This window comes from Rattus norvegicus, chromosome 15 (assembly GCF_021556685.1).
Source record: "Rattus norvegicus strain SHRSP/BbbUtx chromosome 15, alternate assembly SHRSP_T2T, whole genome shotgun sequence".
Lineage (NCBI taxonomy): Eukaryota > Metazoa > Chordata > Mammalia > Rodentia > Muridae > Rattus > Rattus norvegicus.
The window spans coordinates 42041007-42065787 of NC_141548.1; the positions used below are offsets into that span (position 1 = coordinate 42041007).

At 45.7% G+C, this 24781-nt stretch overlaps 1 protein-coding gene across 4 annotated transcripts in view; it reads right to left on the reverse strand.

Moving 5' to 3' along the window:
* Msra (methionine sulfoxide reductase A) overlaps nucleotides 1-24781 on the reverse strand; it is a 319877-nt gene that overhangs the window by 67660 nt on the left and 227436 nt on the right. For all 4 annotated transcript variants that reach the window (NM_053307.2, XM_087585478.1, XM_087585479.1 and 1 more), the window contains exon 5: nucleotides 18771-18877. In NM_053307.2, coding sequence (NP_445759.1) covers nucleotides 18771-18877 — 107 coding nt within the window. The remainder of the gene's footprint in view (nucleotides 1-18770; nucleotides 18878-24781) is intronic.

Below are 24781 nucleotides of genomic sequence, written 5' to 3' on the forward strand. Positions count from 1 at the left end.
CAACTCATTCATTCATTATTGACACACACATGTGTCAGCACAGGATTTGAGCTAGCAGGGCCCATAGTGTGCAGATGATCTCTTTGGTTGGAGATGTAGGACTTGACTTAAAAATCTCTGCCCTTTATTGTTATGTTTCTGTTTTCTTGTGAAGTCTTCAAATGAATATATGCCATTTTAAAGATGTGGCACAAACCCGCTGGCTGCACTTAGGGGCCACAAGGGATTTATCCCCCAAAGAACAAAATGCCACATTTACATTTGTGGAATAAGGAGACCGGGGTTGCCTCCAGTCACAGTGCTCTCCCCTGAACTGATCAGGAGACAATGGTTTTGGAAAGCAATTTGCAAATGGGTGATACAATAGACACACACTTTCCACTGGGCAGGGAGTGTGAGAAAAACACATGCTAGAAACAAATTTTAATCATCATAAATCAGGCTTCCATTTGCTCAACTGTAATAACACAACCTGAAGCTCATCATGAGGCTTCCTGCCGCCCGCCCTCAGAACACGATTGCTCCTGCAGGACACGCAACATGGGTTGTTGCATCTGACGTGCAAACAATTACATCCCGTGTCAGCTCTGCTTATATACTGTTGGGAAGGGAGACAGACAGAAGCATCTCAACAACTGGAATGGCCTTGCACTGAGATGCCGCAGAGCTGCAGATATGGTGAGCACTGGGTTCACTGAGAGACCCTGTCTCAAAGAGTAAGATGGAGGGCTGGAGAGATGGCTCAGCAGTTAAGAGCACTGGCTGCTCTTTCAGAGGACACACACTATGTGCATCTTAGCTCTTAACCATCTGTAAATTCAGTTCTAGGAGCTACAACATCCTCTTCTGGCCTACCCAGGTACCAGACAGATCTATGATGCACAGACAAATGCAGGCAGAACATTAATATATATATATAAAATAAAATAAGGTAGAGAAGTGACTGAGGCAGACATTCAACACAACCTCTGGCCTCCACATGCACTTGCATGAGTCAGTGCACCTGCCCAACACAAACCATACAACACACAATATGTTACATATAACACACAATATGTTACATATAACACACAATATACAATATATACCACTCTGACCAGTTTAGGCCTCAAGGACAGAAGTTTATAGACTAATGGGCCCTTTGACTAGAACAAGCAGATGTTGCAATGGCTACAAACACAGCAAGCCAAGGCAAGAGGGAGTTGGCAAGGAAGAGACTTGATGTCATACAATCCCTGCAGTAGCCCCAGTGGCAACTTGGACATCCAATTCAGAGCAAAGTCATGGCACTTACTCTTAGTTGAAGGCCCCCAGCCAACCAGTACAGGGTCAGCTTCCCGTCACTTTTGTAGCGGTGGAGTAATTAAACTGCTTTGGTTCCCAGTGGGTCACATGTGCACCCGCCCAAGAGCTCTCTGGATTCTCGAAGGAAAGATACACATAAGCAGCTAACTTTGATATGCCTTGACTAGCTCAGTGGTTGAGCATTTTTCATCCTCCCCTCACTGAGCTTACATTCTCCCCTCCAACTTTCCTGTATCAACCTGTATCAATCTACATTTCATCTCCGCTACCCCAGACCCAATTGGGTGAGTAGTGACCTCTAGGGTCATTTTCCCAAATCCCTACAAGACTGGTTGTTTTCTTTCCTGCAGGTCTTACATCTGATCCTTCTCCCTCTGAGTCATGGTGATTCTCTATCTCTCTTCTCTCTCCCGGCCCCTTGCCTGCACAATCGAGAAGCCCCTCTTCTATCTTTCTGCCCAGCCATTGGCTGTATGGCAATTCTTTATTATCAGTTGAAGTCAGTTGGGGGCAGGGCCCTCAGGTCTGGAAGTATGGCTTTTTTGGGAGTAGAAATTTGACAAAGCATTAGAACCAATCCCCTACACGCTTTCACTAGAGAGGGCATGCTGAGGTGTGGTGTCAGGAAAATGGCTGCCTAGGTTCCTCTGAAGAAGTTTGAGGGCTGCCTTTGCTAAAAATAGGGCCCTATAAGGGTACACAGTTATCTGATGGGGATGATTATGGGATGGGGGATGAGGCCTCCCTGGCTTGAGGCTGTTCCACTCTGCTGAATCTACTCAGCTCTGTGAACAACCTCACTTATCAGTGCAGACGTGTTTCCCCAGGGCTACAACCCAGGGTCAAGTTGGGCTGCCTCCTGAGAGGGTACGGTGTGCTCTTCCACTCTGCTCTCGTGTTTTCTCACTGACTCTAGAGCCTATAGTTCCTCCAGCCTTGCCAGAAGGCCCACACTAAACCATAAGGCCAGGATGTTTATGCAGGCTGGTACCAGCAGAGAGAAACTCAGCAGTTCCTGGGTTAGGTAACCACCCATTAGCCTGAGAACCTCTAGGGAAGACTGTCTGCACACGAGATGGAAAAACATCTTTTGAAACTGTGCCCATGACCAATGGTCAATTTCCGAACTTTAGTCCACTGCAGAAAATCAATGAAGCCACTAAATTCTTTGATGGGTGAACAATCCTTTGCTCTTAATGCCCTGTGGCTTCAGCTGAGATCTCAGAAAAGCTTTGCTTGTTTTGTTTGTAACATGTAGCTTGGACTCATACACAACACACACACACACACACACACACACACACCTATAAAATACTTTTATTTTATGCCTTCATGTATGTCTGCACACTACATGTGTGCCTGGTGCCTATGGAGGTAAGAAGGCACCTGGAACTAGAGTCACAAATGGTGTGACCTGTGATGTGCATGCTCCCAGGCACTGCGCTATCTCTCTACCCCAGCTTAGGCCCATGTCTACTGTACCTCAGTTGTAAGATTCCACCATCAGCTCTCAAGCTCCGTGGGTCCGTGTGCTTCAGAGACCATGGGAACTTGCAAGCTTTCTCCCAGGGTCTACATGATCAAAGCCCCCTCCTCACTGATAACGTGGTGTATTTCTTCTTTCACCTTTATGATCTCAGGAGTGTAAGTGGAGTTTCCCAAGAGCTACAGTAGATGCGATTGACGGCCTCACTCCAGCAGCTGAGACATGTGCTTGGGTCAAAAAAGTGCCCAGTTCCTATCTCTAGGTGATGAATAGCAAATAGAAACTCTTTTTTTTGGGGGGGGGTAGGATTCCTGAATAATTCTTGAAGGTTTAAAGAGGTCCTGAGAGCCCAAACTCTGAGGATCACTAGTCAAGGTTAAATCTGAACGACAATGGAAACCCATAGGCCTGCCTATGAGCTAGAGTCTACAACAGACGAGGACAAAGACAAAGTCTGAAAGGCTGGGGCTGTCATTTAACTATTTCACAGCTGACTCATAAGTAGACATTATTGATACCAAGTATGGAGCAGGCCTAGTCACCACCACATGGCATAGGGAGCTGGCAGTTAACTCTCTCCTAAACTCCTAACTGTAGCTCACCTCCCCTCACCCCTCACAGGCAAGTCAGAGGAAGAAGCACGTTGCTAGGAAACAGCTATAGCTCTCACTTCCTTAGCATCATCTTTGCTCCCCATGCTTTCCTTACCATCAGCTGTGTGGTCAAGGTCAAACTCCAGGGAAAATCATGTGACTGGTGTCTCTGAAGACTTCTGTGTAAACTATGATGTATTAGGATGGGAAGAACATGTAGGGAATAAAAGGCAGGCAACAGAGCCAGGGGCCCATCCTCCATGGAACATAGGATTAGACCCATTTTAGAGACTAGTGGAGACAGAGTGTGAGTTACTTACTCAGGTTTAGACAAGTCTTATCTGATGCCAGAATCTAGACACTACATTTTAGGTCCACTATTCTGAGGTCCACTATTGACCTCAAGATCAAATCATTTAGGGATTTTTTAAAAGTTCACATCAGTCAGCTCTACCCATGAAGGTTCTAATTCCATGGATGTGGGTGGGACTCTGGAAGCTTCAGAGTTTATCAGAGGACCCACTTCTTCTTGGCCTCAGCTACAAATGCCATTTGGGGAAGGTGGAAAGCTTGTTCCAGCCAACACACCTAGCTGGATGTTTTGGGGTCATGTTTTTCTTGAAGAAATAAGACTTTTAGTATCATGTGAGAATTGTTCTTTGTATGAGGACAAGCAGGTATCAGGTAACTAGAGAAAGTGATACATGAGTGTGTCACCCAGTGACTCCATAGCCAGGAGTCACCCATACATTTTCATAATTTTGGTTCTGCGTACAGTTTTCTATGACACTCACCTCTGCAGCATACTGACACTTGGGAACTACTTTGAGAACTGAATTGAGTGTGGTAAAGTAGGTACTGTGATCCTGTAGCCTCGTGTATGGGTTAAAGACAGGCATGACCCCCACATGACCACTGGAATACAGTTTGATAATCTGATGCTGTGGGCCCGAAAGAGTCTAGGTTCTGGCACTGGCTCAGACTGAGGCTCATCTGGAACAGGCCGCTGTGGCTCCTTGGTAATTTGGGGCCGTGTCCTAACTTTGGGGTCTCAATCTCAGCATTCATGTAGACTTGATTTCCCATGTTACATAGAACAGATCTCAAGTCAGCATGGCTTGATCCACCTAAATTTGAGGCTGGAGTGGGAGAGGGCCTGAGAAGGTAAGAGGGCATGTCACCAAGCCCACACAATCCCTCCTACATAGTGAGACAACATGGTGGGGAATCCTACTGTCTTACCAGAAACACACCAACAAGAACTCAAATCAAGGACAGGGCAAGTGTAGAAATGATCTGACTCCTGATACATATGTTGACTTCCCCATAGATCTTATGCTTGTTCGATTCTCTTTTTGTGGCAACAAAATACTTGATCAAACCAATATAAGCATAGAGAAGGGCGGGGCAGCAGACGTCACTTGAGGCAGCAGGTCACATGGCCCTCAGAGTCAGAAAGGCAGAAAGGGAGAGGGCTGCTCAGTTTGCTCTCTTTATACTGTAGCCCATAGATGACGCCACCCACATTTAGGTTGAGTCTCCACATTCCAATGTACTGTATCTAAAAGTCTCCTACAGAAATGCCTACAAGCTTGTTTCTCAGCCCTATCAGGGTGACATCATAGATCCCAGCAGAAGTAGCTAGAATAAGTCTTGAATTACAAATTCTAGCAATTCATGACACAGACTCAGTTCAGGGTTGGGTACCCTCCTGGAGAAAGGTTGCTTACCCAGCAAAGTTTCCTACTCTCCACAGTCAGAGAAAGGATGGCACTGTGAGAATTTTACCAGTTACACGTCAGTCACTGGCCCTTGGTTACCTGCCTGTGAATTACAGTTTATGCTCATGAGCTTATGGGCTGAGGAAGCAGGGCCTGTCAAGCAAGAGTGTCAAGTGTCCTCCACAGCTGTGTGCTTTGAACCCTTATTCTCCAGTTGATGGTGATACTTTGGAAGCCACGGAACTTTTGGGAAGTGGGGGCTTAGGGATAGATATAGGTCCTTTGGGGACAGGAAAATTGCCTCAGAAGTTGATAGTCGAGCCAACCCCAGGTTCTGGTCTTGTTTTCTCTACTGCCCAGTAAGACATGATGTGTACTGTCTCAGCCATACACTCTACCCTGTCTTTCCTGTTGTGATTGACATGAGCTAAAATAAATCCCTCCTCCTCAAAGTTGTTTCTGTCAGGCATTCTGGTCATACCCATGGGACATAACCTAGCACACGATCCCTTGGCACCTGCAGGTGACACAAAAAGATTGGGCAGATTTTCACCTCCCAGCCGTCCTCAATGTCAACTCTATGAAGTCACCTCAGTTGATGCAGACACAGTGATAATCCCAGTGAATTGAGGAAAGGGAAAAGGATCAAGTGTGAGACCGTTTCCCAGATGGAGAGTGAAGCATGCTGATGACAGTGGTTTGCCCATCATCTGCTCCCTGCACTCCCTGTTTGCTGGGCTGTACCTTGCCTTGGCTGGTTTTCTGTGCTGCGGGGAACCTCCCTTTAGCCTCGCAACCGTCCAGGGTGTGAGCAGGCAGGGTCAGTGCAGCTTGTTCTGTTATGTGGATTAGGTAATGGCATTCTAAAAGTTGTTAAATGAGTCACTGAAGCAACTCTCTCAAAGAGGCTTTAAAACACACACACACACACACACACACACACACACACACACACACACACACACACACACACACAGTGTACCTACTTGGTCTTTTTCTCAATCCTAAAACACCGTTTCCCTGTTATTATTCTGGACCACCTTTTGCTTTCTGGAAGGAACTATTTCCTTCTCTAAGATCCCCCTTCTACACCCAAGGTGCACACAATGGCTCCAATTTTCTTCTCAGTCCCCATCCCTGCAATCCTGTTTGCTTTTCTCCTACAGAAGGGCACTCTTTCCCTCTGCTGCTCCTTGACTGACCCTGGAGTCTGTTCTTTCTTATCTATTATCAGCCTGCCTAACCCCTGCTTGGCTGGGTCACCTAATTTCCCTTCTACCTCCTGGTCTTATTATTAGTCTTGCTCCAGAAACCCACAGCCCTGCCATCATAACAAAGGACGTGTGTGCTTGTGAGGACCACTTTGCAAACTGATTTAGTCGGAGAAGGGCACCTTGCTGCATACTAATAATGCTCTAATCACATGTTCCTGACGTGGTTCCACAGGGAGAGCTGAGAGCAGTCTGTGCTGCATCCCAGTGTGACTGAAGAAGCCTGGGCTGAAGGAAGCAAGGGCCATGAAACATGTGCTAGCACCAAGAAAATCATAATATTTGATATTATACCAGAAAAGATAACCACTTTCAAGAAGCCAAAGGAACCTACTTGAATATAGATCACCGCACAGTGAACTGGATGCTTCTCTTTGTGGTCTGATAATAGTCTTTCTGGTAAGGACTTGTTTGAACATGACCTGGGCTTTGGAGAACTGGCTCACCCTCTGATGGCATGTGTATGTCACAATGGATGTGTGAGCATTCTCACAAATACAGTGATTGATCTCAACTGTGAACTCTACTCACAGCACAGCATGCTCAGTCTAGTTTTGTTTGGGGTGCTCTGTACCCTATTTTCTTGGTTCTGCCTGTGAACAGCGTTCAGGGCCTGCTTCAGGCCTTCTATCAGAAGAAGGACACAACAGACCCGGATGGAAGTCTTAAATCTGTCTAGAGAAGATGTTATTTCCCATTTTGCTCAAGACATACCTTGAGCCTAAAACAATAGACATAGAAATACCTTTTAGTCACTGGGCCCTGTCTACAAATTCATCAGCTCTTAAGAAAACATGTAAACACACACACACACACACACACACACACACACACACACACACACACAGACACACACAGAGAGAGAGAGAGACAGAGAGACAGAGAGAGAGAGAGAGAGAGAGAGAGAGAGAGAGACAGAGACAGAGACAGAGACAGAGAGAGAGTTGAAAACAACCCACATATCTAACAAAAGACTAAACATAGACTTGTAATTTATCACATGAGGGGCAATTTGGGGAATCACAGCAAAAAGCTACACAAGGCAGTAAGTGGCTGAACAACACCGAAGGCCCCCCCACTTAGAGCAGAGCTTACCTAACTTGTCTGTGTAGCCCAGCCCAACACTGGCTAATTTATGAAGGTACACTTAGGGGTGTAGAGTATAAGAAACCCAGGTGGTGGCTCTTATTAATGATATCATAAAGAGGACCAGAGAGGAACTGCATGATCAAATTCCAGATCAGGTTCTGGGGTTACAGGGTCAGGACAGAGTAATCTCGGCTCTGAAGCCAGTATCGGTTCCAACTGCCTGGATACATTTGGAGATGGCTCCAGTGGGGGCGGGGATGGCTTTGCAAACCTCCTTTGCCAGGAGCTTACTGCAGCAAACCTCTTCTGCCCTGGCACTGCAGCGCCAATAGGATCGGGGAGCTGAACTCAGGCCACTGAGTTCGAAGACATTGTGGCGATGAGAGTAAAAGGGGACATCTCAGATATTGAATCCCAGTGTCACAAAGTACTACAGCTCAGAGCAGTTCAAGGTGAAGAAGCCAGCCCACCCTGCAGAGCACAACCACCTTTGTCCTTCACAGGCCTGCCTCCCACCTGAGGCAGAAATGAATGACCCTGACCTCAGCTCCAACCCATCAGCGCAGTGCACACAGCTTGAGTGGGGTACCCGTGGCCACCATGGGTGATTGTGCTCATGGCCTAACTGCTCCCTGGCAGGGCAGCAGGGCGGCAGGGCGTAGGACCTGACAGTGCGGGCCTTTTCTCCCTCTTCCACTAGCAGCCAGTGGGCGGGCTTGCTCAGCCAGCTGCCATGGCAACGGGAAGATGGCTCTGTGGTGCCCAGAACAGATGTCACATGGGCTGCTGTGCTTGTGTTGGGGGTGGGGAGCTTGGTGGGGGCACCAGGGGAGGGGCTGCGCCTTTGGAGTTAAATGGTCCCACCAGAGGGAGTAAGTCACATTTGGAAGGGAGTGCGGAGCGGTAGAATCTATTTTCTTTCTTGTCCCTGTCCTTTAAGTGCTAAACATACATGCACAAACACAAATGGCCTTTCATCTCTGCTCCTGAGGTGCTGGAGGCTCACAGCTTTCTGGGCGGACATGAAAGCTGTTATCTCTCCAAGCCTCAAATGAACATCCCCTCCGTGGCCCAACCTTGAGCAGGCAGCCCTCTGTTGTCTTTAAGGGACTGGCCAGGAGGCTCCATTTGGGTGAGTCCAAGGAACCTAGAATCATGCAGAGCAGAGACCAATCAAGGGGAAATTGAAAGGCAAACACACTGGGTTCTGTGGGCAACGACAAACCCAGCTCCAGGCTTCACAGGCTTGCCACTGAAATGAAAGAGTCCCTATGTCCCCTTCCTCCTCCCCATGGGGTCTCTGATCGTATCATGCCAAAGGCCATTTTATACAGACTAAACTGGGGCAAGGCTTATAAATCTACCTGTCTGAACCCACAGGCTCTTTGTCCCTGAAATAGATCTATCCTAGTCGAACTGCTGTGTTTAGAAATTTCCACTACTTTCCATTTCTCCCACACAGAACTGATAGATATGTGTACATTAATATGATACATCCATATTCATTGGTAAGATAAGATATTATGTGAATACCAGGAAAATGCCAGGCATCGGTGGCCTATTTTCCTCTCTGCTTCTAGCCCAAAGCTGAGACTCCAACTTCAGACCATGGGAACTTGGAGACAAGGGGGAGAAGGTATAGGTGCTATCTTAATCAGATGCACGACAGTCATTGCATGTGTGGGAGGATGGGAAAATGCTACATGTAGTTATTTTGCACTGGGGTTTAATTCACAGGACCAGCATGCACAGAGCGGCTGCTTTGTGCCAAGGAATGCCACAGGGAGGAGGGGGAGGCAAGCAAAGCCAAGAAGATCTCATTCATCACCAAGAGGCAGAAACAGCACAGAAACTCTTATAATGGGTCTGATGAAGTGAGTGCTGCAAGCAAAGCATTATGGGAATGTGGAGAGAGGCAGGCTCTGAGAGAGGTGCCCTGGGGTGTGAAGAGACAAGCAGGAAGAATCTGGCATTGACAGCACCTGCTCTGTGACAGACATGTTATATACACAGCACACCGGATGGATCATAGAACTCCCTCAGAGGCAGTCGCTGTTTTTATGTCTTTTTTTTTTTTTTTTAAAAAAAAGTCAGGAAACCCAAGCTTAGAGTGGTTTACAATCCAAGGTCATTCATCAAGGACACGGCCATGCTGCCCTGTGTTTCTGCCTATAGACTGACAGAAGACGCAGCCCAGCACAGAATGCAGCTGCAAATGTATCTATCATTTTCTGATCTTCACCTAAGCAACAAGGGTCAAAGATCGTGGGTCTCAAACAGTCCCTGAAGCTTTCCTAACACACGTAAACGCATAGCAATTACAATAAAAAGAATCGCTCGTCTGAATGTAGCCCAGAATCTCCTCATGGATCACAATGGGTACTACTGGGACCTTTCCGTGCCCTTGAAAGATGAGTAGGGGTGGCCCCACAAACTGTATTAATTCATTTGAGCATCACCCTATGTTACTAGGGTTTTTTGTGTCTATACCTTCATTAAAATGACACATCTCCCAAGCCCTGCTAAGATTGCTGTATTTTATCAACAATCTGGCCTGCACCTGAGGTCCTAGGGCATTTGTGGTTCACCTGAATGAAAAGCATTCATCAAGAGTCAAAGGTTGCCTGACCGTGCCCCGGTCTGCGCAGCTCTAGGGAGCTGCCACTACAAGCCAAAGTCCCCTACGGAAGACTAGCTTCCTTGACACTGCAGTGAAAGTATACAGCCACCGGGGGGCAGTAACACAAACCAAATTTGTTTCCTTCAGGCCTGAATGTGGATGTGCCCAGTTTAATGCGTAAAGCCCATTATTACGAGCTTTTTCTCTCCCCACCCCCTATTAATGAACAAATGCCCAGGGGTAATGCAGAGATTTCTAAATACAGTGCAAGAAAGGGCAATCTGCACTCATACGCAGGGAGTCTAACATGCAGTAATAAGTGGAAATGAAAATAATCAAGATGCAAGCGAGCCATTAGGCTAAAGAGCTAGCCCTCTGTCTGGCTACAAACACAGAAATGTAGATGCCTGGCTCGCAGAAACGGGCATTTTAAAAATATTTATTTCACAAGTTCCTATTTAGAGTTCATAATACTATCCATAATTACAAGCTCCAAGCTCCAAGAGGGGTCTAGCAGGAATTCCATATCTAGTGCGGAGCACAGAGAGGGATGGTTCTCTTAGCCTAAGGTAAATGCATGAATTATTCAGGAACTTCCACAGGCATTTTAAATCATAACTTTGTGCTGTAAACAATAGCGCACGTTAAAAAAAAAAAAGGTAAAAGATGAAGACCTGTCTAATCCCCAAACCATAAAACAGCTTCTGACACCCAATCTGCACAGTCTCCCAATGGCTGTGGTGGCTTTCCATAGGAATCCTTTGGCGTGCTTACAGGGTTTTAAACACGGCAGCAGAGAGAATATAATAACACAGAACCCACTTATTCCCTGGGAACAAAGAATCCGGAATGGTCCTGCCATTTTCGTGACAAAGGGGAGATTACACACGCAGTCCTTTCTTTTAAGTTGTTTGGAATTCCAGGCCTGTGAGAAAGATGACAAGACCACTGCTAGCAGCCTTGTCTCTGGAGTCACCCCATTACATCCCACTATTCGGGAACTGCTAGACAGACTACAGCTATTATCCACGCAACATGGCTGAAACACACATGGAATTCTGAGTCAACTGGCCAGAACCCTCTACATTTTCTACTGGGGTTGTTCTGAGAATGAAAATGTACCCCTCTGGGCTTCAGTTTCCTAGCAACAGAGGTAGGAGAGCAGATCTTGCCCTATGCCCTTGTGTGGTGTGAAGGTCATTCGGCATAATGGGAGGGAAACATGGTAAGAACCCTTGAGATTTATGAAGGCTCTCAGTGTGTGTCTTCTCTCCAGTTTACAGGAGGAACTGAAGCTGCAGAGACTAATCCAAGGTCGTGTGGGTGAAGGCAGAGCCAGGGCCCCAGCTGGCTGTTCTCATGCAAGGCTATGATTCTTCCCATCCCTCCTTGGAGCTGAGTACACACAACACAGCTGGCTCAGTCCGCTCTGGAAAAATACCTCAGACTGGAGGCACACAGCAGGGCTGTGGACTTTGGTAAAGGGCGAGGTACACCAAGGCTCCTTCTCCTGCCTTGTTAGGTTTTGTTTACACATCTTCCCTGAACACAGGAGTGAAAACAGAAGGAGACTAGCACCCTGGTGCCTACTGTGTTTTAATTCTAAGGACACAAATCCCTCCAAGGGAGCTCTATCCCTATGACCTCATCTAACCCAAATTACCCAGATCAAAAACCATCACACTAGGGGAGGGGAAGGCTTTAGCAGAGGAGTTTCACTGGAGAAAACATGGAATTATTCAGCCAATAATGAGAGACACTAGGACGGACTTGTTCATCTCCCCATCTCTTTCATTTAGGTCAACAAACATTCACAGACCATGTGTTAGGAGCCAAGCAGTTGCAGGCACTGTGGACACAAAGATGAATGCCCCCTACCTCCCGAAAGGATGGCTTAGAACAGGAAATGTCAGAATAGGTCCTGGGAAATTCTCTTTAGGAAAGGGTCTGTGTGACTTGTAAGCACCAGGGACTGTACAGGTCGGTTACAACCTTCCCAAGATCTTTCTTCAGACAGCTCTGCTCAAAACAACTACAGTATGAGTCTGGATGCTAATCAGTACATAATTAATATTTGATAAGGTAATTAATTTATTAATTTACTGGGGAAGGGAAAGATATAAGTCATTTTCAGCCTACAGATGCCTGGAAGGAGCGACATAGGATCTGCATGCGCATCCTGGGGTGGGGGTGTCACCAGTCCGGCTATACTCTGGTAGTATTGACATTATGGAATAATTATTGCATATAATGGATGGCTGAGTTGGGCTGGCATAATTTAAACTATTTTTGGGGTCCAGAAACTAAAAGGACTCAGCTCCAACTTATGTATATTTGATCACTACATGTGTGATAAAAATGCTACTATAAGGTGTGTGTGTGCGTGTGTGTGTGCGTGCGCGCGCGCGTGCACACACACACGCAAGCATAGTCTGGACAAAAGAAAAGAAGGAAAATAGAAATGTATAAAACGTCATTTAATTTTATAGCAAATCTGCAGGGAAATTTGTCACCCAGAGAAATTAACTCAAGCTCAAACATAGCAACCAAGACAGTACTAGAACATTCTTGCCAACCATCCAAATGTTATTTTGAAAAGAGAGAGAAAGGAGAGAGTCGGGGGAGAAGGGGAAAGGAAGGAAGGGGGAAAGAAAGGGAATGAGGGAGGGAGGGAGGGGGAGAGAGAGAGAGAGAGAGAGAGAGAGAGAGAGAGAGAGAGAGAGAGTGTGTGTTTCTCTCACAAACACTCTTCCAGCTCTGAGGATTTTGCACACTGTTTTCTGGTGTGCTACCTTATTTTAGGAGTTAAGGTCTTTTTTGAAGGTAGAGGAAATACATAAGCAGATTCCAACCTCCTTGCAAAACCAGATAAAGGCCACAGACAGTCATCCCTGCAAGGACTCCCCTGTTCAAATTGTGCTTCTTAGGTATCCAGAAATCCTACAGCTTCATCCAAAGGCCCCAGGCCTTGTCCGGAATAACATGTCACAGTAATCGTATGATGAGAGAGACTGTTGCTAGAAGATAGCATGTTGATTATGTGGAGTCTGGGAGACCAAGCTAATGACTGAGTCTCAGACATGCACTAGGGAGGCCACGGCAGTCAGGCACCAGAGAGGGAAATGCCTGGATGATATTTATGATGGTCACTCTGCCTGCCCTGTGTAGGCAGCTACAGTAACAGAGAAATAAAAAATTCACTGGTCCTGAAACAGATGGTGGTACCCAAGGGATGGTGGTGACTAAGGCTATGACAGAGAAGCGGCACATGGGACCTGAACCCATGGGCAGAATCCAGAGACTGTGGCTTGAATGTGAATTGTGTATCTGAATGCTTGCTTCCTGGGCTCTGAGGTAAAGCACAGTTTTAAGACGTGAGTTGGTGCGGGCAGGTCTTGAGATTCCTCAGCCCCACTCCACTTCCTGTCTTCTGAGTTTTGACTGTGAAGGCAGTGTGACTGGCCACCTCATGGTCTTGCCACCATGCCTTCTTCACTATGATAGGCCATGACCATCTTCAACCTCAAGTCAAAATGAACCCTTTCCCCTGACGTTGCCTCTGTGCAAGTCTTTTGCCACATCAACAAGGACAGAGACTAATGAACCTGGGCAGCCTGGTAATGCCGTGGTAAGGGGCGAGGGAGCACAGGGATGGATCCAGCGTGCAGTCAGTGGTGGGCAGAAGAAGCCGAGGACTCGCTATCAGAGTCTTCAGTCTATGATTTGCTGTGTGGACGAGGATATGGAAATACACAAGTGGGCACACTTCTATGCAGGGGTCTGGAAGTCATGGAGCTTTTGGGCCTATGAATCTGTGTGTCATTGTACAGAGTGAGCGTTTCTACCACACAAGACCAAGGTGACAGGAATGTCATCGGTAGCACAGGTAGGGAGGTTAAGTGAGAACACAATCTTTCTATCTCTCCATCTCTGTCTCTTTCTGTGCCCCGCCCCCACCTCCATGCATGTCAGGGCCTTGCTAAGAAGATGTGGCGTTAGTGAATATCTGGCTGCAATCTAAGTGGAAAAAGAATCAAATAATTGAAGATGAGTCTTTATTTTTAAAATTGCTGGCTGTTTTGAAGCAATCATTACATACTGTTTTGTATACTTCTTTTTCTGTGCTTTTCTTTAAATTATACATTGTATCACATATAATCAAATGCGTAGATGATAGATGACAAATTTCCAAATAATTGAAAATTAAAATAAGATTAGAGAAAGTATTTAAAGAATGTGGCTATATAGAGAAGATCTAGATGGCTGCGTAGATGGAAGAATGAGTGGATGGGAGAGTGGCCAGGCTGCTGGGAAAGAGTGTGTAAATGGATGGATGGACAGACGGATGGACAGGCTCGGTGGTAGATGAAAGTATGGTGAATGGTTCGGTGAGTGGATAGATGGACAGAGAGACTAAAAAGACAGAGTTTAAACACTTTTGTATTTGAAATATAGTAATTAAGAATATACTTCAGAGGGGTTGGGGATTTAGCTCAGTGGTAGAGCGCTTGCCTAGCAAGCGCAAGGCCCTGGGTTCGGTCCCCAGCTCCAGAAAAAAAGAAAAAAAAAGTTTAAAGAATATACTTCAGAAAGGTTTTGTACTTACCAGAGCACAGTATGTTCTAAAAAAAAATCAGGATGGGGGGGACCCTGATTTTTCTTCTCTCCTGACAAGAAAAATATTCAAAGAAGTCATGTTTTCCATTCATGAGTCTTGAGTTGGGAATACGTTAGGTCATGTGATTGAACCACAACGATCATATCTGTTCTCTGTTTCAAGACCACCATCTACCAGAGGTTAAAATACTAAATTCATGGAGTCCCACTTTGAGTATGAAGGAATCCCACATAGACCACACCTTTATCATTCCCAGAGGGTCTGAGGTTGAGAAGATGTCCTGCGGACAGACTCACTTGAGAGAATCGTCCACAGTGTATGATAACCCACAAGCAATACTACCTCTGCTTATCCCCTCCAATATTTGCTTGCAAGTAATCCCACCACAAGACTCTTAAGGGAAAAGAGGATTAAACAGAAAGACAAGGTTAGGAAAATGTTTCAGGGCATCCTCAAAAGATGAGGGTACTTCCCACACTTTCATGAATGTCCTCAGCTCACCAAGACCTGAAGCAGCTAGCAAGTTCCATTAGCAGAGTTCATCCCTGTTATGGTGATTAAATCCAGCACGAAGTTTGGTTTCACTCCTGAAGCCTTGACCTTCCTGCTTGGGCCTTTCTGCCCCCACCCACCATCAGGAGATCAGAAGTGAGAAAGATTCTTCAGGTTGCTGGAGGTGCTGGGATTGACAGCTCAGCCAGCTATGCAGAAAACCACACTTTGGGGGGAAAAATCACTTTTGGTTTCTGGCTCCTCAGCACTCCTACACATCTAATTAGCTCAACAATTGGTCCCTGCGATAAAATCCGCTAATTTTATGTTCAAATGGCTGCTTTGTGGTAAGCAGAGCACTCACTCCAACGCCACATATAAAGAAGTTGCTGAAGAAGCCAGTTCCTGCGGGTCACTGGGGGACAAACTAGCAGAGACCATCAAATTAGTAACCTAAGTGAACACTACAGTTGGACTGCAAGGGTCCCTACAGACTCCAGGAAGATCAATGGCCAGGACAGAGGCTCTATAATGGCGACTTCTGAAGGGAAAAGAGGATGTGTGGAATGAGCTGGAGGAGTATCTACTCTTAGAAGAAGCCTGGATGTTTGGGGCAAGACTATGGAAGGCAAGACTCTAACTGGTATTGTGGAGAAAAGATGCCCCTTTTTAGGGCATTTACTCTTGTAAATGACTTTATTGTTTCGTTAAGGCATAGGCAGGGCCACCCAGGTCTGCTCTCTGACAAAAGGCAGAAGCTAGGACCAAACTTGATGATGTGGGCCCCTTTGGAAGCCAGAATACTTTTAAGGTAAATGTAAAAGAAAAGATGGTTTCTTTATCAAATAAAAGCCAATTGTGTCACCTTTCATAGGCAAAGTATTGAATTATATGAGGTGGGTTACAGATATCAGTTATACAAAGAGAATGGGCAGAAGTTCACAGAAACTCTCAAGGTAGAAACAGTCTCAGAACTATACCAATGCATACAATTTAAAACAAGATACAGAGAGATACAGGCAACTACATCTAGGCATGGCTATTACATCTATACATAGATGATAGATTGATAGATGATAAAGATAGCTAAGTGGTGGATAGATGATATAGATACATAGCTAATTGGTGGATGAATAATCAAAGATTTGTAAAAGATTTCACTTATATACAAAAGTTAGAAGAGTGATTGACATTCCGTAAATAACCTTTTCTATAGATGCAATCCTACTTTGACTACCTCAGCTATTATAAGGCTGTTTATGTACTGTACATCACTTTGTTCATAACTTCTCTATCTAAAGGTGTCTCCCACGTGACTACACAATCACAGCAGGAGGCCCTCCTGGGAAGTCACCACAAGCTTTTCTTCCACAGCTCCATCACAACCTCAGAGAGCCTCATGATGGGACCAGCCTTTGGAATTAGCAGTCTTTCCTGACTAGGGAACAGAGCTGGTGGGAGAAGGGCACTTTGTGGATAATGGCTTTTGAAGGTGCTTACACACTGTGATGGTTAGCTTTAATTGTCAATTTGATACAACATACAGTCACCTTGGATGAGAATCTCGATGAGGGCTTATCTACATTGGGTTGGCTTATGGGCATGCCTATGGGAGGTTGTCTTAATTAATTTCATTGATATGGGAAGATCCAGTTCACTGTGGGTAGCACCATTCCCTAGGCAGGGGGTCTGAACCGTATAAAAAGGACAAAGTTAGCAAAGTACAAGGAGGGAGGCAGCATTTATTTATTTCTCCTTCTACTGTCTATTATAATATGGCTAGCTGACTTAAGTTCCTGCCTTGATTTACCAGAGGTGATAGACAGTAACCTGAAACTGTAAGGCAAAGAAACTTGATTCTCCCTGAAGTTGCTTTTGGTGAGGATATGTTAACCCAGCAATGTAAATGAAACTAGAATGCGCACACTTAATCTGAAACTTCTCCTTCACTTCAGGCCCTGAGGCTCACTTCCTATTCCACACTCCTTGCTGCTGTAGCTTGTCCTGCTAAGACCATTCTTAGCTTCTGCAGCTCCAGAAACTTACAATGCCTCTCTCAACCGCACACCATTTACCTCTTGTCTCCTGCCCTGAGGTGAAGTCTCCACAGCCAAAAATACGAGGCAACACTATGCATGATGGTTCCCCAGGGAAATACGCTTCTTTCCAGGAATGGCAGGGGATTCCAGGAGGCTCAAGCAACCTGTTGTTGGTAGCAGTCAGTGTGGGTCTAACACCTCTCTCCTACTTCTCCTGTACTCTGATCCTGTCTCCTGGTACCAACCATCCCAGACAGTCCTCACACTCAAGCCCCTTACCTTGAGCTCTGCCTCCTGTGGGACTCAAGCTAAGACAGCCATCATAGAGGTCTCCTTGATACCTAAGTATGTAGTTAGCCTTATTATTCCCACCCTAAACCCACAGGGACATCATGCGACTCTTTGGTTCCTGGTTCAGTATCAAGATCCCTTGATGTTGCAGTCTCCAGAAAGGAATAAAAGAAATGTCACAAAATTCAGCCCAGACTCACAGAGGGAATCATGTTGGATAGCAGCCACAGGGACTGTGCCCCAGACTGCCTACCATGTCAGCCAAACTGACATCACAGCCTTAGATACATAATAGGAGGAGGGGACCATCTCAGCATCTCCCTTAGACCTACCTATCATAGTGGCTCTGACTAGACCATACACCTCAAGAGCAGACAGGCCGTATCCCAGCCTGCTCTTCATTACCTACTCTACCACGATGGTGGCTGCCCCACACTATTTACAGCTCCACAGTAGCTACTAGCTCTACTGTTAATACAAAGGATATCATAATTAAAATTTTGAGTATCATTGCTGAACTCTAAGAACTTTAAGAACTCTAGTTGTTTGTAAGAGACCCAAATCTCTACTGGAGGAGGTTTTTTCCCCCTAAAGGATTATAGAATTAATAGGACAATTATTTCATGATGTAATGTGTATATAATGTAAATGGTTTTATTATAATTAAGTTTACTGTAGCTGGCAATGGAAAGTGTATAGCACAGGCTGGCCTACATATTCCAGAAAGGATCTGTTAGAGCCTTAAGCTGCTAGACCACAACCTTATTTGGAGTTGGGTCTTGATAGAATTCATCAAGTTACAAGAGGTTACCAGGGTTAGCCTGAATGGAGTAGGACCAGTGTTCTTATAAATGCACATAGAAACACACGGAGAGGGAGGAGCATGTGACATTTACTCGGGCAAGCATCAGGACCCTTCCTTCCCTCCGTCCCCAGATGCCCCCTTGCCTCTACCTTGATTCCAGACTCCAGCGGCAGAGCAGAGACAAGCAATGTCTGCGGGTGAGACAGATTCTGACAGAGCAACAGCACCACCTGTTCACCAGGATGAGGTGATTTAAAGCACACACAGGCCCACCCTTTGACACTCACTCGATATGCACACTTCTTTGGTACAATGGCCCTGTGAGGAGGCTGGCTGAAGAGGCCTGGGGGTGTGGCCACCGGTGGGCAGAGCCAAGCTTCCCTCTAACTCTGAGCTGGCCCGGATCACACTGGCCTGGGGTGGACAGAATTAGGGCCTACCTTCTGGTACTCCTCCTTGGATTTCAGGGCAGCTTCCATCTGCACGGCGGAGGTGGGATAGACCGCCGATCGATACTGCGTGCCACAGTCATTGCCTTGGCGCATCCCTGAGGGTGAGAGCAGAGAGGATTAGGGCGCTGCTGGGACAACAGTGCTGGCACCAGTGGACTTGGTTGTTGTGACCAGTTTTACCGAGCCTTATTTTAATTTTATCTGGACATCAGTTTCTTGAAATGAGTATGAAATGTATGCTTTAATTATAATGGAGAAGGCTAGGGAGGTGGCTCAGTGCTTAAGTGATTTTAAGGGGACCTGGACTCAGTTGCCATCATTCATGAATCACGACTTACAACTTCAGCTCCAGAGGCTCTTATGTCCTCAGCCTGTACTCAGCATGCACATACCATTTCCCCACATGCATGTAATTAAAAAATACATCTTTAATTATAACAAATATCTCTAAGCTAAGGTAAATTTATCACAGCCCTGGATTATACTAGACACTCCATAAGAAATAATTTTATATGAAAGCATTAACAAATAATTTACTTATTACTAAGACGTATACTGTTAGGTGTAGCATTCTAGGAGAGTCAGTTCTCGATCATTGGAGCAAACCCCGAGGGAACCCCACCTGTAAGGAGGAAAGGAGGTTTGGCTCTCAGTTCAGTTTCCAGTCCATGGCTGCTGAGTGCCAGGCCTATGGTGAAGCAGCACACCACCAGGAGCAGTGGTGGAGGCAGATGCTTACCTCACAAACAAGAGGAAGAGCGGCTGAGGCCCCACTATCCTCTTAAGAGCATGCCCTCAGTGACCTAACTTCCGAAAACTTCTCAATAATGCTATGAGCTGGGGAGCCTATATACACACATAGACATCCGAGGAACATTTATGCAAACAGTAGAGAAGGGCCCAGCCAGCTCCTCCAGTGCTTTCTTTAGGATAAGCAGGAGTCTTTGTAGAAGTAGTATTTTAATGTATGTTTCATGATCAGTACAGTTAAGACCAAGGGCTCAGGGCCACAGGTGAACTGAAGATTATTCATTTATAGATTTGACAGGCAAGAGAGATGTCTATATTACATTGTTTTGGTTTCCCCCTCCCTGGACATCCTGTTAAGGTTGGGAAGAAGGCTCAGTGGGTAAGAGTGCTTGTTGTCCAAGTGTGAGGACTTGAGTTAAAATTCCCAGAACACAGAAACACAGACACACAGACATACACACACACAGACATACACACACACAGACATACACACACAGAGACATACACACACACAGACACACAGAGACAGAGAGAGAGAGAGAGAGAGAGAGAGAGAGAGAGAGAGAGAGAGCGCCATGTGTAGCTGCACATGGTGGGAGGTGGGAAGACGAGACAATTACTGGGTCTTGCTGGCTACCAAGCTACCTCTAGGTTTACTGAGAGACTTTGTCTCAAGATGGAGAGTGACACAGCAGGACACCTGATGTCCTTTGATCTCCACACACATGGGCACAAATGTGCACACAGAAGTGCACACTAGCACAGATATGTGCACATATCCCACACACATATGCCATACTCAGACGTCCACATACACGACTACTGTGACACTTAGTTTTAATTGCTAACTTGACACGATCTAGGATTACCTGGAAAAGGAGTCTCAATAAGGAGCTGTTTAGATTGGATGGTCTGTGGACAGGAGTGTGAGGAAGTTCTTAATTGGGTTAATTGAGATGGAAAGACATCCCCTGAATGTGGGTGGCAGCATTTCATGGGCCGCCTACTCCCAAGACTGAATGAAAAAGAGAAGAGCCGGCTAAGGCTGGCTGATTGTAACTGTTTGTCCTTGTTCTCCTACATTTCTCTGCTTCTTCCTTCCTTTAACTATCCCACAACAGCAGTGCTCTGACGGAAGTCCCTCACTAATTACTCTGCCACCATTTGCCCTTGTCCTACTCACTGCTGAACTCAGCTGCCTCTTTCCTGCCCTGAGTCCTCCAAAAAAAAAATGACAACTCTGCACAGTTGAACCTTTGGTCCTCACCCCTTCCAGGCTTCAGGCATATGGTGCCACATCTCCACCAGCATTCATGCGACTAGACCCCTGGACATTCTCAACCCCACAGCCATCTCTCGATGGCTCTCCCCCCTTGACCCCTGGTATGAGCATCCCTCCTTCCAACCCTGGAGTAATCCCTGCTTTACAGGCACCTCTCAGCCTTCCCTTTGTTTCCTGCAGCCCCTCACCAATGCCTTTCACCCTAAGGAGATGATCAGGGGTGTGGTGATAAAGCCCAAGTAAATGGATCTGCTGCAGGGCACAGTCCAGAGCTGGATCAAAAAAGCTTCTGATTGGGGACGGTTGCTGTGGCATGAATATGAAACACCTTCACAGACTTCTGTGCTGCACACTTGGCTCCCAGCTGGTGGCACTGTTGTGGAAGGTTCCGGGAACTGAGGAGGAAGTAGGTGACTGGGGGCTGATTATTCCTGAGCTTTTGGGGCCTTGTTTGTTGTCATGAGGTGAGTGGACTCCGTCTTATGATCTGTATGCACCATGGGGCTCAGAGTCAACAGAGCCAAACAACCATGGACTGAACCCTCTGTAACCCCAAGCTAAAAATAAGCATCTCTTCCTTCGTTTTGGTCAAATCTGTGGTCACGGCAACAAGACAGTAACTAACACAGTGTGCAGACTGAAAGAGTGAGCTGTGTTATCTTACCATGTGTCCCTGGTGGATTGTCCTACCATGTGACCCCATCTCTGCCTCCAAGCTCCTCCACATTTCACTCTTCTCCCCAGGGACATTACTTTAATATTCCTCATTATTAGAGCAAAACAGGATGAAGAAAATGAGCACGCTCTGTAACTCACTCCTACAAAACATGTTCATAGTTTTTATGCTAGACTAAAAGTTTCACCTTGTTGAGTCTATCTTTACAAAGGCCAACATATTGACCAGCTCCTCTCTGCATGTGATCCCTTTACAAAGGCTTTCAAAATACAAATCAAAGCCTTCAAACAATTCATTGGGTTTAGATTATACACATGTTCAACTCCTAAGCATTAAGTCACAGCACCCCAGGAGATAACATCGAAATGCACATTGTGGTTAAGCATCAACCTTCAGTTAGCTCTTGTCCACCAGGAGCTAATAAGCTGTCAGCTAGGGGTAGTGTTAACTAGGTAACTGGGGGTAAGGGGACAGAGCAGAGCACCCTTGGAATATTTTCAAGATGGAGAGAAGGTGAAGAAATCAATTAGTATCCTTAAAGTAAAACCTGAGTGTTTTTTAATGACACTGACAGACAACTGAAGGACTAATACACAATGGGTGCTCTCTATACACAGCCACTTCAGCCTCTGCACTGCTCACGTTCTGAGCAAGATGATCCTTGGTCCTTGGGCTACCCTGTGCATTCTTGGACACATAGTAGCATCCCCAGGCCCTATCCATCAATGCCCACCAAGTTGAGACATACAAGAGTATCTCTACATACTACAATATGTCCCCTGGGTAGCAAAGCTGCCTCTGGCTGCGACGTGTTCCTTTATATTAATGGAGCATGACTTCTGATATCATCACATACAGCCTTCATGTTCAAGGCAGCTGAGTGGATGAGTGGGAAGAAGTAGGAGCCTTAGGAGGGTAGAGAACAGAGGCATCATGGAAGTCCTCCATGCTCATATTAGTGTTTGTATTTACTAAGTTCCATGGCTTTGTCCTATACTTTTAGTTTTTATGATTACTTTAAAATCTCACATACATACACTTTGCATGCTGACTTTCTCTGAATTCAGGAGAACACGAGGTTCTTTAAAATTTGTTTTTGTCAAACAGCATTTTTTAATTGAAAATATTTTTTCAGACGATATATTCTGATGTTGCTACCTCTTTAGGCATTCAACTCCATGCGTTATATCTCTGACTTTTGAAAACTAACAGGCACATTTTTAAAAAGAATAAAGCAAAGAAAGGGCACCGGAAGCACACAAACACAGGTGTGCAAAATCAAGACCCATAAGAACAAATTGGAAACCATAATATACAAGCAGAAGATGAGTGACTTTTTTTAAATGCTCAAATAAAGCAAAAGAGAACAAAAAATCTACGAAAATATCATTGAGCTATTTTCTGTCAGCATCTACTGCTGGACACGGGGCTGCCCTTAAGTGTGGCTTGTCCACTCAGTGAGATTCCATTGTAGGAAAATAATGCTTCCTCTGAAGTGATTGTCCATTGGAGGTCATTTCCTGGTTATGAATGGGAGCGCGTGTCCATTTTCTCCTCTTAGCACTGATCCCCATCTGGCTTGAACCTGTGCAGGCCCTGTGCATTCTGCCACGGTCTCTGTGTATTCATAAATGTATCAGTCCTGTTATGTCTGGAAAACACTGTTCCCTCGGTATCAACCATCGCCCTGGCCCTTACAATCTTTCTGCCTCTTTTTCCAAATGGTTCCCTGAGCCCCGAGGAGAGGGGATTGATGAAGACATCCATTTAGGACTTAATGTTCCAAGGCAGCATTTCAAGTGACATTTAAAATATAAAACAACAGACTTGTAGTAAGTAAAAATTAAAATGATTATGTATACAGTTTAGATATAAGGCTCTGAAGTGTATAAAAATTACAAAAGGTCTTTTTTTCTTGCTTCTAATTTTAAAATCTGGACAGGAGAAAGGAGGAGCATTGAAGTATCACCCTGTGCTTTCTGGTGACCAGAGTGGCTATCGCACTGTCCAGGCTCTCTCTGAGTCCTGTCTCATGGTGCCCTCGGGAACAGCATTCATATTACCAGGGATGAAGATGCAGATGATGGAGCAAGGTAGCCTTGTGGTTCTTTCTTCAGTTAAAGAAGTGAAGCTTTACCAACGTTGGGAATTGGTGACTCCTCGGTCACCAGGGCCTCAGGTTTCTTTTCACACAATTATTTTTAGCACATGGTTCCATGCTCGAAAACAAACATCATCTTCTGGTCTTGTAACCACCATGGCCAAAGTATAGACCAAGATAAGGGAGGGGGAGAAAAGTGAATGGACAAGACCCCCACTTACTACCTCTTTAGTATTATTTATTTATTATTACTCTTATATTTTTGGTTGTGAGCCTAGCCTTTAACGGCTGAGCCATCTCTCCAGCCCTTATTTATTATTACTATTGCATGCACGTGTGCATGATGTGTGTGGGTTGTTATGTGCACACCATGGAGGATGTGTGAAAGACAGAGGACATTTCAGGAGTTAGTTCCTCTCCTTCTACCTTTATGTGGGCTTCAGGGATCAAGCTCAGGTCTCCAGGCTTGCAAGGCAGGTGCCTTTACCCAGTAAGCCTCCGGCCTGCCCTGGCTTTTTCCATCTTTAAACAGCCTTCCTAGAAGATTTGCTCTGCACCAATAGTTATATCTTAGTGGTCAGAACCTGGTCACATGACTATACCAAGAGCTCCCTGAACTCCCCTATTCAAGGGGCCAAGGCTTCTCCTGAGACTACATCCTCACTCAACTTCTTCTTTCCTTCCTACTTCTTTCATTTCCTTACAGGTTCTCTCCTCCTCCTGCCTGTCTTCCTCCAGTTACAGGCACTGGACCCTTGCCCCGGGCTCTGCATCAGAGAAGCTAATGGACTCTATGCTAGTCATTAACTCTGTTCTCATTCAAACTGATTTACAGCCCACCTTTGCATGCTATTGCTTCTTGCATTCTGTCACTCTCAGAGAATGCCCATAGTCTATATACTACCTGGTTCCACTTAGGATAGTGCACCTATGTTCTGTGGTTGACTCTTATCATATAAAGGGGCTTAGAAGCTGTGGCATTTGGATATGCTTGGTCCAGGGAGTGGCACTATTAGAAGGTGTGGCCTTGTTGGATGAGGTGTGTACTGTTGGGGTGGGCTTTGAGACCCTCCTCCAATCCATACAGGAGCCAGTTTTCTCCTGGCTGCAGTAGAAGTCTCAGCTCCTCCAGCACCATGCCTGCCTGGATGCTGCCATGTTCCTGCCTTGATGGTAATGGAGTGAACCTC